We start from the raw sequence: 16,124 nt of genomic DNA, 5'->3' as shown, positions 1-16,124 counted from the left end.
TTGTAAATAATAATGCCTAAGACACTATCAGTAGTAACATGGGGTTCATGGGGACTAGACTTGTTATTATGTATAATCTTGTACCTTAAAAAATTTATTCACATATTTTCAACTGAACTCTAATAAGGTTTAAAGAAAATTAGTAGCATATGGAATGAGGAAATAAGTAAGCAATTACATTTCTATTAAAAAAATCTGGAGACAAAACATTGAATTATTAATCACTCATTGCCCTGATTTGTATATTTTCTCCAAATTGCTGTCTTTTAACACATTTGAATTGAGCACAGATAACTATTCCTTCTACATTGTTCTGTTGTTAGCTGCTGGATGATACAACAGTAGTCTAGTATACACTTGTCAAAGTAAATATGGACACAGATTTCCTTGGAGAATTGAGCCAGAAACCTTTTTAATGTTGATATCATAGTATCTTAGAGCTGAATTTAGATACAGATTATCCTATGTGATTATTCTGTTAAAACTGATATTGTTGCTTGACCTGTTTACCCCTTCTTGGTTTGTATTTGAGTCTGAAAGTTACAGTCAATTTTGAAAATTATAAATAAATAAATTCACACTTTTGCACGTTAGGTAAAATGGATATGTATAGTCATAAGAAGCTGTTTATTTGAATAAAGTGATATTGTCTTTCAGTAGGGGAACTGGTTTCTCCATTTTTCGAATCTGACAAACTCTTGCAAAGCTTGACATTTGAATAAATACAATTATTTCTTGTGCTTTTGCTGGGAATATTTTAGTCCTATGGGTTACTGAGTATAACTCCACCTTTCAGCTATTTTAGTTTATATTTAGAAGTGGTCCAAATTATGTTAATCTTAGTAGTTTGTTGATATAATGCCACTATTACAGATTTTCTTTATACATTGTTTAAAAAATTTTTTTCTTATTGTGTGAAACAAAATGATCTTATTTTAGCAGCTCAATTACTATGTAACAATGACTAAAAATTTAGTAAGTGATAGGCAATGGTGTTGGTTAATTTCTTCTGAATAAAAGACATTCTATATGATATTTTTATAACAATATTCTAATAATGTAATACTATATGATGCCAGAAGATCAGAATCAAATATCATTAATGATGAGCAACTACTTATTTTTTATTTAACTTTATTAAAGCATGTTTCTGCTGTTAAAGAATACGTCAAATATATATGCAAAGCTCAGAAAATAATATAACCCCATGTATCTCACTCAGATTGAACAAGTATTGATATTTTGCTATATTTGCTTCAGATTGCTAGAATAAAATACAGATGTAACTTTTTTTTTTTAATCTTTTGAAGTTTTGATGGTTTTTTTTTCAAAAGTTTTTACTTCCATAAGTTTTTGGAGGACAGGTGGTATTCCGTTATATAAGTTCTTTAGTGGTGATTTATGAGATTTTCATATATTCATCACCCGAGCAGAAATTCACTGAACTCAATTTGTACTATTTATTTATTTATTATACTTTAAGTTCTAGGGTACATGTGCATAACATGCAGGTTTGTTACATATGTATACTTGTGCCATGTTGGTGTGCTGTACCCATCAACTCGTCAGCACCCATCAATTCATTATTTATATCGTGTATAACTCCCAATGCAATCCCTCCCTCCTCCCCCCTCCCCATGATAGGCCCCAGTGTGTGATGTTCCCCTTCCCGAGTCCAAGTGATCTCATTGTTGAATTCCCACCTATGAGTGAGAACATGCGGTGTTTGGTTTTCAGTTCTTGTGACAGTTTGCTAAACATGATGGTTTCCAGCTGTATCCATGTCCCTACAAAGGACGCAAACTCATCCTTTTTTATGGCTGCATAGTATTCCATGGTGTATATGTGCCACATTTTCTTAATCCAGTCTGTCACTGATGGACATTTGGGTTGATTCCAAGTCTTTGCTATTGTGAATAGTGCTGCAATAAACATACGTGTGCATGTGTCTTTGTAGTAGAATAATTTATAATCCTTTGGGTATATACCCAGTAATGGGATGGCTGAGTCATATGATACATCTAGTTCTAGATCCTTGAGGAATCGCCATACTGTTTTCCATAATGGTTGAACTAGTTTACAATCCCACCAGCAGTGTAAAAGTGTTCCTATTTCTCCACATCCTCTCCAGCACCTATTGTTTCCTGACTTCTTAATGATGGCCATTCTAACTGGTGTGAGATGGTATCTCATTGTGGTTTTGATTTGCATCTCTCTGATGGTGAGTGATGATGAGCATTTTTTCATGTGTCTGTTGGCTGTATGAATGTCTTCTTTTGAGAAATGTCTGTTCATATTCTTTGCCCACTTTTTGATGGGGTTGTTTGATTTTTTCTTGTAAATTTGTTTGACTTCTTTGTAGGTTCTGGATATCAGCCCTTTGTCAGATGAGTAGATTGCAAAAATTTTCTCCCATTCTGTAGGTTGCCTGTTCACTCTGATGGTAGTTTCTTTTGCTGTGCAGAAGCTCTTTAGTTTAATTAGATCCCATTTGTCTATTTTGGCTTTCGTTGCCATTACTTTTGGTGGACATGAAGTCCTTGCCCATGCCTATGTCCTGAATGGTACTCCCTATGTTTTCTGCTAGGGTTTTTATGGTATTAGGTCTAACATTTAAGTCTCTAATCCATCTTGAATTAATTTTCATATAAGGAGTAAGGAAAGGATCCAGTTTCAGCTTTCTACATATGGCTAGCCAGTTTCCCCAGCACCATTTATTAAATAGGGAATCCTTTCCCCATTTCTTGTTTCTCTCAGGTTTGTCAAAGACCAGATGGTTGTAGATGTGTGGTATTGTTTCTGAGGACTCTGTTCTGTTCCATTGGTCTATATCTCTGTTTTGGTACCAGTACCATGCTGTTTTGGTTACTGTAGCCTTGTAGTATAGTTTGAAGTCAGGTAGCGTGATGCCTCCAGCTTTGTTCTTTTGACTTAGGATTGTCTTGGCAATGCAGGCTCTTTTTTGGTTCCATGTGAACTTTGAAGCAGTTTTTTCCAATTCTGTGAAGAAAGTCATTGGTAGCTTGATGGGGATGGCATTGAATCTATAAATCACCTTGGGCAGTATGGCCATTTTCATGATAATTGATTCTTCCTATCAACGAGCATGGAATGTTCTTCCATGTGTTTGTGTCCTCTTTTATTTCACTGAGCAGTGGTTTATAGTTCTCCTTGAAGAGGTCCTTCACATCCCTTGTAAGTTGGATTCCTAGGTATTTTATTCTCTTTGAAGCAATTGTGAATGGGAGTTCATTCATGATTTGGGTCTCTGTTTGTCTGTTTTTAGTGTATAAGAAGGCTTGTGATTTTTGCACATTGATTTTGTATCCTGAGACTTTGCTGAAGTTGCTTATCAGCTTAAGGAGATTTTGGGCTGAGATGATGGGGTTTTCTAAATATATAATCATGTCATCTGCAAACAGGGACAATTTGACTTCCTCTTTTCCTAACTGAATACCCTTTATTTCTTTCTCCCGCCTGATTGCCCAAGCCAGAACTTCCAACACTATGTTGAATGGGAGTGGTGAGAGAGGGCATCCTTGTCTTGCACCAGTTTTCAAAGGGAATGCTTCCAGTTTTTGCCCATTCAGTATGATATTGGCTGTGGGTTTGTCATAAATAGCTCTCATTATTTTGAGATACGTCCCATCAATACCTAATTTATTGAGAATTTTTAGTGTGACTGGCTGTTGAATTTTGTCAAAGGCCTTTTCTGCATCTATTGAGATAATCATGTGGTTTTTGTCTTTGGTTCTGTTTATATGCTGGATTACGTTTATTTATTTGCGTATGTTGAACCAGCCTTGCCTCCTAGGGGTGAAGCCCACTTGATCATGGTGGATAAGCTTTTTGATGTGCTGCTGGATTTGGTTTGCCAGGATTTTATTGAGGATTTTTGCATCAATGTTCATCAGGGATACTGCTCTAAAGTTCTCTTTTTTTGTTGTGTATCTGTCAGGCTTTGGTATCAGGATGATGCTGGCCTCATAAAATGTGTTAGGGAGGATTCCCTCTTTTTCTGTTGATTGGAATAGTTTCAGAAGGAATGGTACAAGCTCCTCCTTGTATGTCTGGTAGAATTTGACTGGGAATCCGTCTGGTCCTGGACTTATTTTGGTTGGTAGGCTATTAATTGTTGCCTCAGTTTCAGAATCTGTTACTGGTCAATTCAGGGATTCAACTTCTTCCTGGTTTAGTCTTGGGAGGGTGTATGTGTTCAGGAATTTATCCATTTCTTCTAGATTTTGTAGTTTATTTACATTGAAGTGTTTATTCTCTGATGGTAGTTCGTATTTCTGTGGGATCCGTGGTGATATCCCCTTTATAATTTTTTATTGCATCTATTTGATTCTTCTCTCTTTTCTTCTTTATTAGTCTTGTTAGTGATCTATCAGTTTTTGTTGATCTTTTCAAAAAACCAGCTCCTGGATTCATTGATTTTTTGAAGGGTTTTTTGTGTCTCTATCTCCTTCAGTTCTGCTCTGATCTTACTTATTTCTTGCCTTCTGCTAGCTTTTGAATGTGTTTGCTCTTGCTTCTGGAGTTGTTCTAATTGTGATGTTAGGATGTTGATTTTAGATCTTTCCTGCTTTCTCTTGTGGGCATTTAGTGCTATAAATTTCCCTCTACACACTGCTTTAAATGTGTCCCATAGATTGTTGTATGTTGTGTCTTCGTTCTCATTGGTTTCAAAGAACGTCTTTATTTCTGCCTTCATTTCGTTAGGTACCCAGTAGTCATTCAGGAGCAGGTTATTCAGTTTCCATGTAGTTGAGCGGTTTTGAGTGAGTTTCTTAATCCTGAGTTCTAGTTTGATTGCACTGTGGTCTGAGAGACAGTTTGTTATAATTTCTGTTCTTTTACATTTGCTGAGGAATGCTTTATTTCCAACTATGTGGTCAATTTTGAAATAAGTGCGATGTGGTGCTGAGAAGAATGTATATTCTGTTGATTTGGGGTGGAGAGTTCTGTACATGTCTATTAGGTCTGCTTGCTGCAGAGATGAGTTCAATTCCTGGATATCCTTGTTAACTTTCTGTCTCTTTGATCTGTGTAATGTTGACAGTGGGGTGTTGAAGTCTCCCATTATTATTGTATGGGAGTCTAAGTCTCTTTGTAAGTCTCTAAGGACTTGCTTTATGAATCTGGGTTCTTCTGTATTGGGTGCATATATATTTAGGATAGTTAGCTCTTCTTGTTGAATTGATCCCTTTACCATTATGTAATGACCTTCTTTGTCTCTTTTGGTCTTCTGTTTTATCAGAGACTAGGATTGCAACCCCTGTCTTTTTTTGTTTTCCATTTGCTTGGTAGATCTTCCTCCATCCCTTTATTTTGAACCTATGTGTATCTCTGCATGTGAGCTGGGTCTCTTGAATACAGCACACTGATGGGTCTTGACTTTTTATCCAATTTGCCAGTCCGTGTCTTTTAATTGGTGCATTTAGCCCATTTACATTTAAAGTTAATATTGTTACGTGTGAATTTGATCCTGTCATTAAGATATTAGCCGGTTATTTTGCTCGTTAATTGATGCAGTTTCTTCCTAGCAAGGAGCATTTAGCCCATTTACATTTAAGGTTAATATTGTTATACGTGAATTTGATCCTGTCATTATGATGTTAGCTGGTTATTTTGCTCATTAGTTGATGCAGTTTCTTCCTAGCATTGGTGCTCTTTACAATTTGGCATGTTTTTTCAATGGTTGGTACCAGTTGTTCCTTTCCATGTTTAGTGCTTCCTTCAGGAGCTTTTGTAGGGCAGACCTGGTGGTGACAAAATCTCTCAGCATTTTCTTGTCTGTAAAGGATTTTATTTTTCCTTCACTTATGAAGCTTAGTTTGGCTGGATATGAAATTTTGGGTTGAAAATTCTTTTCTTTAAGAATGTTGAATATTGGCCCCCACTCTCTTCTGGCTTATACAGTTTCTGCCCAGAGATCCGCTGTTAGTCTGATAGGCTTCCCTTTGTGGCTAACCCTACCTTTTCTCTGGCTGCCCTTAACATTTTTCCTTCATTTCAACTTTGGTGAATCTGACAATTGTGTGTCTTGGAGTTGCTCTTCTCGAGGAGTATCTTTGTGGCGTTCTCTGTATTTCCTGAATTTGAATGTTGGCCTGCCCTGCTAGGTTGGGGAAGTTCTCCTGGATAATATCCTGAAGAGTGTTTTCCAACTTGGTTCCATTCTCCCCATCACTTTCAGGTACACCAATCAGATGTAGATTTGGTCTTTTCACATAGTCCCATATTTCTTGGAGGCTTTGTTCGTTTCTTTTTACTTTTTTTTCTCTAAATTTCTGAGAAATTCTTTTTTCTCCCAAGATCATGAAGAATGCAAAATTTCTTCTAAAATTTTAAAATTTTATTTGTAAGATTGTTTGAATTTTCTGTGAAACCATCTCTTAGTTTGTTGAATTATTTGTCCTTTCCATAGTAATTTAGAATGATACCTGTGTCATATATGCTGAGATCTTTTTCTAGGTGCTTAATTCTGTTCCATTAGTCTTACTTATCTGACTTTGTGCCAATACCACACTACTTCCATTACTAAAACTTTGTTTTGTTTTCTGATGGGAGAGAAGTCCTATTTTTTTTCCCTTATTTTGCAAAATGAACTTGCTTATTTTGGAGAGTTTGCTTTTTCATACATATTTTAGGATCACTTTGCTAAATTTAACTAAAAAATCCTTTTGGAGTTTTTATTAGAAGTGCATTTAATTTATAGATCAATTTGGGAAACAACTACTTCTTCAGAAAATTTATAATTTTTAAATGTATTAAGTATGTTGCTCTTTGTTAGATTTATTCCTTGAAAGATTATGATTCTGTCGTTACTATTGTAAATGTGATATTTTAAAAAACACATTTAGTAATTTCTTTTTTTTCTTTTTTTTTTTTTTTTGAGACGGAGTCTCGCTCTGTCGCCCAGGCTGGAGTGCAGTGGCCAGTTCTCAGCTCACTGCAAGCTCCGCCTCCCGGGTTTATGCCATTCTCCTGCCTCAGCCTCCACATTTAGTAATTTCTGGTTGTTGTTGTATAGGGACTTTAATTTCTGTACATTGATATTGTATATAGTACTGCCCCTGAACTTTCTTGTTAGTACAATTTGTAGATTATCTTGGATTTTCTGTATTAAAAGTTTATATTATCTGAATAACATTTGTTTCTTCATTTTCTACACTTGTAAGTCTTCTTCTTTATCTTATTGCCTTGTCTAAGGCCTTCAGTACCGCGATGAATAGAAGCATAGATGGCAGGCCTGTCTTCTATTGTTCTTAGCTTTAAAAGGAATGGTACTGATGAGTTGATCCATAGAATGTGGTATTTATTTATGAATTTCTAATATTCCTTACTGAATTAAGGAGTTTACCTTCCATTCATTCTTTCTTGCTAAGGTGTTCATAATGAATAAGTGTTAAATTTTATCTAATGATTTTTTGTTTCAATTTAGATTGTAATTTATTTTGCTTTAATTTGTTAATGCAATCAATTTAAATTAATAGCTTTTCTAATCATAAACCAATGTAGTATTCTTAGGATAAAGTTGAGATAGTCATGTGTTTTTAAATATATTGCTATATTTACTAATGTGTCATTTGGGAGTTTGAAAATAAGCTTATAGTTGACTTAGTCTTTTTTTGTTATCCTTGTCTACTTTTATATCGATCTTATACTAATCTCAAGAATGGAATTTTAGAATTTCCTCTCGTTTTATATTTCCTAGATTTTGATTCAGATGTTTTATGAATATTTGTAAAACTCCTATAAAAATATTTGAACCTGGCCAGGCACGGTAGCTCATGCCTGTAATCCCAGCACTTTGGGAGGCTGTGGTGGGCAGATCATGAGGTCAGGAGATCGAGACCATTCTGGCCAACATGGTGAAAACCCTGTCTCTTCTAAAAATTCAAAAAAAGTAGTTGGGCGTGGTGGCGCGTGCCTGTAATGCTAGCTACTTGGGAGGCCGAGGCAGGAGAGTCAGTTGAACCCGGGTGGTGAAGGTTGCAGTGAGCCGAGATTGTGCCACTGCACTGCAGCCTGGTGACAAATGTATTTTAAAATATATTGTTATATTTACTAATGTATCGTTTGTATTTTTATTTGAGACTCCATCTCAAAAGAAGAAAAAATAATGCTTGAATCTAAAGTTTCAAAAAATTCAATCGATTTTTGACTGCTGAAAATTTCTGTATATTATTGAGTTCATTTTGTAGTTTAATTCCTCTAGAAGTTATTTTTTTCATGTTTTTCAAGCAAGTACCTGAAAATATTCATAGTATTTTTTGATATGTTTTAAAATTCTTTATCTGTGTTTATGATTCTCTTTTCTTTCCTAATATTGTTTATTTGTGCCTACGTTCTTTTTCTTAATTAAGATCTTTATTCTTTCCAATATTCATGGTATAATTGTTGAAAGTGTTTACGAAAGGCAACCTGTTTTACATGAATTATTAAGTACATTTTTAATGAGAAAAGTTTAATTTCTCAGAGAGCTGTGTAATCATTTCGTTTAGGCTACAAGTCACTATTTTTTCATATTCTGATTGCAAACCAGTAATTTACTGGTTTTCATGTTATGTTTTATAAGCATTGAATTCCTTTAGAGTGGGGCTAACGTTTGGGTATTAGAAGGGTACCTTCTTGTTTGAATAAAGATTTTCATCAAATTTTTATTTAGGAGAATAATTTTTGAAATATATATCAAATCTCAGAAAAACCTAACATATAGGCATCCTTAAAGGCTTTTAAAATAGGAATGAGGATCATCTACAGGAAACCCTAGTGATTAGCTGTTTCCTGTTTTGTGATGTCAGATGCAAGCAGTGAACCAGGCCAGCCTATATAGCTATTGCTGCAGCCACACAGTCGAGCTTTCTTGGATTTACCTAATAACTAATGATGTCTAATATCTTTTAATGTGCTTAATTCGCCTATTTGTCTTTTTTGTTCAAACATTTATTTGAATCTTTTTGCTTATGAGTTTTTTTTCTTTTTTTCCTGATGATTTGGTTCTTTGTGTAGTCTGGATACAAGTCCTTTAACAGATGTAAGATTTAAAAATATTTTCTTGGCCAGGCGCAGTGGCTCATGCCTGTAATCCCAGCACTTTCGGAGGCCAAGGCGGGTGAATCACCTGAGGTCAGGAGTTGAAGACCAGCCTGGCCAACATGGCGAAACTCTGTCTCTACTAAAAATATAAAAATTAGCCGGCCGTGGTGACACGCTTCTGTAATCCCAGCTACTTGGGAGGCTCAGGCGGAAGAATCACTTGAACCCGGGAGGTGAAGGTTGTGGTGAGCCGAGATTGCGCCACTGCACTCCAGCCTGGGTGACAGAGTAAGACTCTGTCTCAAAAAAAAATTTTTTTTCCCTCTAGTCTGTGGGTTATATTTTCATTCTCTTAACTGTGTCTTTCTAGAAGAAGAGCTTTTAATTTTAGTGAAATCCAGTTTATCAATTTTTTCTTTTATGGATCACACCTTTCTGTCGTAGCTGAGATAACTTTGCTGAACTGAGGGTCAGAAAGGTAATTTCTTGCTTTCCTCTTGTAAAAACTGTCCTTTGCTAAATTATCTTTGTGACTTTATTAAAAAAATAAATTGAGTGTCCATTTATGTGTGGGCTTATTCTTGGACTCTCTTCTATTTCATTATGCTCTTTGTCATCTGTCTTTATACCAGTACCTCACTGTCTTGATTATTGTATGTAGTTTTATAATAGGTCTTTAAAAACATTTTTTTATTTTTAAAATTTTGGTTCATTCATTCATTCATTCGTTCAGTCAGTCATTCAAACACCAACTCAAGCCAGATACAATAGGTCTTGATATCAGATGGTATTTGCCTTTTAGTTTTATCTTTTTCTGATTTGTATTGAGTATTCTAGATGTTTGTATTTCCATATGAATTTTAGTACTGGCCTGTCAATTTCTAAACAAATTCAATGTTGTTTTATAATTTTAAATTTATAAGTCATGCCCATCTTTTGCCAGATTGATACTTAATTTTTTTTCATTTTTTTGATGCTATTGTAACTAATAATGTGGTTTTAAATATTAATTTTCAATTGCTTTTGCAGGAATATAGAAATACAATTGAATTTTATATGTTGATGTTACATTCTGCAACCTTGTTAAACAACGTCAGATTTTCAACATAGATTATCATGTCATGTGAACAAGGATAGCTTTGCTTCTTTCATTCCAATTTGAATGCCTGTTTCTTTTTCTTGCCTTGGTCTACTGGCTAGAATTTTCAATATAGTGGTGAATAGAAGTGGTGAGAGACACATCCTTGTTTTGTTTCTGATTTAGGGGAAATATACTTATGCTTTCACCATTAACCTATGGTATTAACAGTAAGTTTTTAATAGATGATTGATATCAGGTTGAGGAAATTTCCTTAATTTCCTAGTTTCTGACACTTTTTTTTTTTTTGAGACAAAGTTTCGCTCTTGTTGCCCCGGCTGGAATGCAATGGCTCAATCTCAGCTCACCACAACCTCTGCCTCCTAGGTTCAAGCTATTCTCCTGCCTCAGCTTCCCGAGTAGCTGGGATTACAGGCATGCACAACCACGCCTGGCTAATTTTATATTTTTAGAGACAGGGTTTCTCCATGTTGGTCAGGTTGGTCTCAAGCTCCTGACCTCAGGTGATGCACCCACCTCAGCCTCCCAAAGTGCTGGGATTACAGGCGTGAACCACTGCACCCGGCTATTTCTGACACTTTTTATCAGGAATTTACATTAGACTTTTATTAAGTCCTTTTTCTGAATATATTCAGATAATGTGTATTGTAAAATTTTGTTTAAAAAAATTTTTTGTTTATAGGAAGAATTACGTTGATTTATTTTTTAATGGTAAGCCAATGTTGCATTTTTAGGATAGACCTTAATTAATCATGATTTACTATCTACATTAGATATGGTTGGGTTTGGTTTGCTAAAATTTTTTATAATTATTACATTGGTGTTCATGAGAGATACTGTTCTGTAATTTTTTTCTTGCTATATCTTTCTCTGGTTTTGATATCTGGATAATACTACCTTTTAGTCCCTCCATGTTTTTTGCTCAGTGTGGCTAGAATAGGGATTGGCAAACTATGGCTCATGGGTCACATTCTACCAACCACCTCTTTTTTTCATGGCCAGCAAGCTAAGAATGATTTTCCATTGTTAAGTTGTTACATTTTAAGTGTTGTGTGTATATATATATGTATATATATATATACCTAAGTAATAGCCTTGATTTTGCTGGTTGGACCATAAAACTGAAAATATTTATTAGGAGAAAGGTTGCCAGTTTAATTGATTTTTTTTTTTTTTAAAGAACCATATTTTAGTTTTCATTGGTTTTTATCTATTTTTCTCCATTTCATTGATGTCCTCTCTGATCTTTATTACTTCGTTTCTTCCACTTAATTGGAGTTTCATTGCTCTTTGTTTCTTAGTTTCGTAGAGTAGATGCTACAATATATAATCTGCAGTAAATCTCATTCTTTATATTTTTTGTTTCAGACATTATAGTTTTCATCTGTAGTAGTTCAACTTGGGTATCTATTAAAATTTTTTCCTCCCCTCCCCTCCCCTTCCCTCTCTTTTCTTTCTTTTCTTTCTGTCTCACTTTGCCACCCAGGCTGGAGTGCAGAGGTGTGATCTTGGCTCACTGCAATCTCTGCCTCTTGGGTTCAAGCAGTTTTCCTGCCTCAGCCTCCTGAGTAGCTGGGATTTTTTTTTTTTTTTCACAGTTGGATTAGATTATTAGGTAATATAGATTACTAATTGTATTGTGTTTTATTAGAATTAGATTGGAAATCTTTGTGCAAAGCTACTGAAAAGATCATATGCTATTTTTTTCATGGCTGTTTTGCCTCTGATGTTTATTCCACCAATATTTGAAGAAAGAGATAAAAAGGAGAACCTAGATGTCTGCCACCATGACTGGCTAATTTTCGTGTTTTTCATAGAGACGGGATTTCACCATTTTGGCCAGGCTAGTCTTGAACTCCCGACCTCAGGTGATCCACCTGCCTCAGCCTCCCAAAGTGCTGGGATTACAGACGTGAGCCATCACACCCGGCCTATCTATTAAAATTTTAACATCTTTTTTATATCTTCCCTGTCTCTAACTTTTGAACATGTGAAATACAGTCATAATAACTGTCATTTCTATGGTGATTCTAACATCTGTGTCAGTTTTGAGTTGGTTTTGATAGATTGATTTCACTCTTCTTTATGGGTTATCTTTTCTTGTTTTTTTGCAAGCCTGGTAACTTTTGTAGATTCCAGACATCATGAATTTTACTTTGTTTGTTACTAGAAGCTTTTGTATAATTTGCAAATATTCTTAAATTTTGTTATGGGATGTAGTTACGTTATTTAAAAATAATTTGATCCTATTTTGTTTTTTAATAATTGTTAAGCAGGACCTAAGCAATATTTGGTCTGGGGCACATTTTCCTACTTTTGAGGCCAAATCCTTCTGAGCATTTTACCCAGCATCCCATGAATTACGGTTTTCTAGTTTGGTAGGATCAGGAACTGTTTCTACCTTATCTGTATGAATGCCAGGTACTACTTCATCTAATCCTTTTAGAGAGTTCTTTCCCCAGCTTGAGTAGTTCCTTATATGTGTGTGCCGATGAGTACTCTGCTGATTCCAAAATGGTACCTTTGCAGATTGCTGGAGTTCTCTCTCCTCTACAGTTCTCTTATTCAAACTCTGTGTTGGTCTTTTTAGACTCTTAGCTCCATTTCTTCAACTCAGTGAATGTACTGGCTCCATCTGCATTTCCCCTCCATACACTGTGGTCTGGAAACTCTCTGAATACAGTAAGCTGGAACAGTCATAGGGTTGTCATCATTTGTTTTCCTTCTCTGGCGATCACTGCCCTTTGTTGCTTGATTGCAGTTTTATTAGGTCATTGTTTAATACATTTCATCTGGATTTTGACTTGTTTCAGGCAGGATGGTAAATATCTTGGCTAGAAGCAGATGTATCTGTATCTTTGGCATGATGAATATGATAAAGCATTCTGTTCCCTAAGTATTCAGAAAAGAGACTGTTCGTGCCTATTGACTCTTTTCTGGATGGAGTTTGGAAAGAATAGTTCTTCTGTATTTTTTTTTTTTTTAGAGTGATTTTTCCAGTACTTTTCTTTTGTACAGGTTTTTTTTTCACAGTTGGATTAGATTATTAGGTAATATAGATTACTAATTCTGTTATGTTTTATTAGAATTAGATTGGAAATCTTTGTGGAAAGCTACTGAAAAGATCATGCTATTTTTTTCATGGCTGTTTTGCCTCTGATGTTTATTCCACCAATATTTGACGAAAGAGATAAAAAGGAGAACCTAGACATAATCTTTCTATTGTCAATTTTTCTATCACTAAAATATGTTCTGAAAAAGGACATTCCTGTCCTATGACGTATTGGTGCCAAAATAAATCCCAAGAGATTGAAGTTTTATTCTAGTTTCAAATTGTTTCCTAGAAACCAGCCACCTAATTCAGAAAGAGATTAAGAGCCAAATCTTAGAAACATAACTTTTAAAAACTATATACCAAGACATGCCTCATTTGTGAATGTGTGTGTGCTCATAAATTGGGTAAGTGTGCACCTAACTACTGTATTCATTTTATTATTCACTTTGTGCTTATACAAATGAAGGCTTTTTCATTCATATTCTGTAGCGTTGAACACTCCTGATTGGAGGATAGTTACTTTTTATGCTCCTGTTCAGTGTTAATGCATACAATTTTACAGGAAATTATAAAATGTCTCCACTTACTTTGGTATAGCTGTAACAACACCTACTTTATTAAACATGTTTTCTGAAGTAGTGTAGGTAATTGACAGTTAATTTGGCTTTATCAGGTTATATAAAAATGTTAGAGAAGCTATAAAAAAAAACCTTTTGTATCAGAGTGTTTGCGTCAAAAGGCTATGTTGGCTGGGGCAGTGGCTCATGCCTGTAATCCCAGCACTTTGTGAGGCTGAGGTGGGCGGATCACTTGAGGCCAGGAGTTTGAGACCAGCCTGGCCAACCCAATGAAACCCCGTCTCTACTAAAAATGTAAAAAAATTAATCAGGGATGGTAGTACATGCCTGTAATCCCATCTGCTCAGGAGACTGAGGCACAAGAATCATTTGAATCTGGGAGGCAGAGGTTGTGGCAAGCCAAGATCCCATCACTGTTCTCCAGCCTGGGTGACAAATTGAGACTATGTCAAAAAAAAAAAAAAGACTATGTTGACATCTGAATTTAAGTTCTGCCAACTATAATTTAAAACTTAAGTTCCCTTAAACTGGTCATGATGGTAAGAATAGATAGCCCAGACTTTTTGAGATTACAGCTCATCTCTAAAATGACAAAGCTCAGATATAATAGTAGCCTTCATAAAATTTATTGCCAGACACTGTGCTAAATACTTTTATAGACATTTCCTCATTTAAATAGACTTTGAAAGAAAAATCAGCTATTTAATCTTTAGGACAATTTTGTAAAAGGATCAATATATGTGTGTATTAATTTCTTATTGCTACTTTGACAAATACCACAAACTTTATGGCTTAAAACAACATAAATTTATTCTCTTAGAGTTTTGGAGGCCAGAGATCTGAAATAAGTTTCACTGGGCAGAAACCAAGATGTCAGGAGGGCTGGATTCCCTAGAGAAGCTCTAGGAGAGCATCTAGGGTTTTTTTGTTTGTTTGTTGGTTGGTTTGTTTGCCTTTTCCAGTTTCTGAAAATGAGTTCCTTGCCCAGGCTGGCCATGAACTCCTGGGCTCAAGTGATCCTCCTACCTGGGCCTCCCAAAGTGCTGGGATTACAGGCATGAGCTACTACACCTGGCCCAGTTTTTTTCTGATATGTTTTATCTTCTACTCTTGTCTTTGTTTTTTCTATATAAGACCAATGCTTAGTAGTCTAATGTCATGAATAGAAAGACAGATTTACATAGTCTGATATTGTAATTAATTTAGAAATACATTATATTTGATGTTTGAGCATGTCCTTAGACATGTGTTCAGATATGCTTCCTTATTCCCTTTAAGCCTTTTCTTTACTTTTTCCTTCACTTTTGTTACTCTCAATGCTAATGAAGAATTGACTGCTTTGCCTCTGATGGTGGTACTCTAAGTAATGGGATGAAAGATTTTAGGAAACAGCTGTAGAGGTTTGTTAACTCCTAGAAGATCGTAGATTATTATTTTCTGTTTTTCTTTATTGTCATTTCATTGGTTAATCCTATACCTTTGAAGAAGAAATTCCATTTGGTACTTTTTTATGCTGTATGGTTCAGCAACTTATGAAGTTTACAGTATAAATGTTTTAGCAAAGTGAGCTTGTATTTTGTTGCACAGTTTAAAAGCTGAATGTTTACATTTTCTTGCCTAAACTACAGGATACCAGAAGGCCCCATTGATCAGGGGCCAGCTATAGGAAGAGTACGCGTTTTAGAAGAGCAGCTTGTTAAGGCCAAAGAACAGATTGAAAATTACAAGAAACAGACCAGAAATGGTAAGTGATTATACATTGTTTTTCCCTCCTCAGTATATAGGCTTTAGCACAAATAATCGAAAGTTTCCTTTTATCAAAATGTTGGAAATGCTACGACCCTCTTTTCTTTGACTGCAGGTCTGGGGAAGGACCATGAAATCCTGAGGAGGAGGATTGAAAATGGAGCTAAAGAGCTCTGGTTTTTCCTACAGAGTGAATTGAAGAAATTAAAGAACTTAGAAGGAAATGAACTCCAAAGACATGCAGATGAATTTCTTTTGGATTTAGGACATCATGAAAGGTACAATTCTCCTTTCACATTTTATTTGGGCTTTAGAAAAGATTATAATCTAAGAATGAGAAATAGACTTGTTAATCCATCTGTTGAGTGGTAAATATTAATAGCACCTACAATATTTAAGAGGAGAAGAGTACCTGAGGTCCCAAAGGATAATTGCCAAGTGCAGTTCATCAACCAAAATATACCACCAGAAAGTATTTATTAAAATGTATTTCTAGAAATCTTTATATTCTAAATAAATTCTGAAGGTAGTGGTGCCAGCCAACAATACATTAAAACATCTTTCTATAAATGTTCTTTATATATAATCAGTATTTGAA

The 16,124-nt window shown here is 35.2% G+C and overlaps 1 protein-coding gene across 10 annotated transcripts in view; it reads left to right on the top strand.

The window, feature by feature from the left end:
* FUT8 (fucosyltransferase 8) overlaps positions 1-16,124 on the top strand; it is a 327,631-nt gene that overhangs the window by 181,920 nt on the left and 129,587 nt on the right. For all 10 annotated transcript variants that reach the window (XM_033187704.1, XM_033187708.1, XM_033187706.1 and 7 more), the window contains 2 exons: positions 15,409-15,524; positions 15,642-15,804. In XM_033187704.1, coding sequence (XP_033043595.1) covers positions 15,409-15,524; positions 15,642-15,804 — 279 coding nt within the window. The remainder of the gene's footprint in view (positions 1-15,408; positions 15,525-15,641; positions 15,805-16,124) is intronic.

The sequence above is a fragment of the Trachypithecus francoisi genome, unplaced genomic scaffold (assembly GCF_009764315.1).
Source record: "Trachypithecus francoisi isolate TF-2019V2 unplaced genomic scaffold, Tfra_2.0 Lachesis_group3, whole genome shotgun sequence".
NCBI lineage: Eukaryota > Metazoa > Chordata > Mammalia > Primates > Cercopithecidae > Trachypithecus > Trachypithecus francoisi.
The sequence above is the reverse complement of the archived record's forward strand: the minus strand, read 5'-3'. Positions and strand labels throughout refer to the sequence as shown.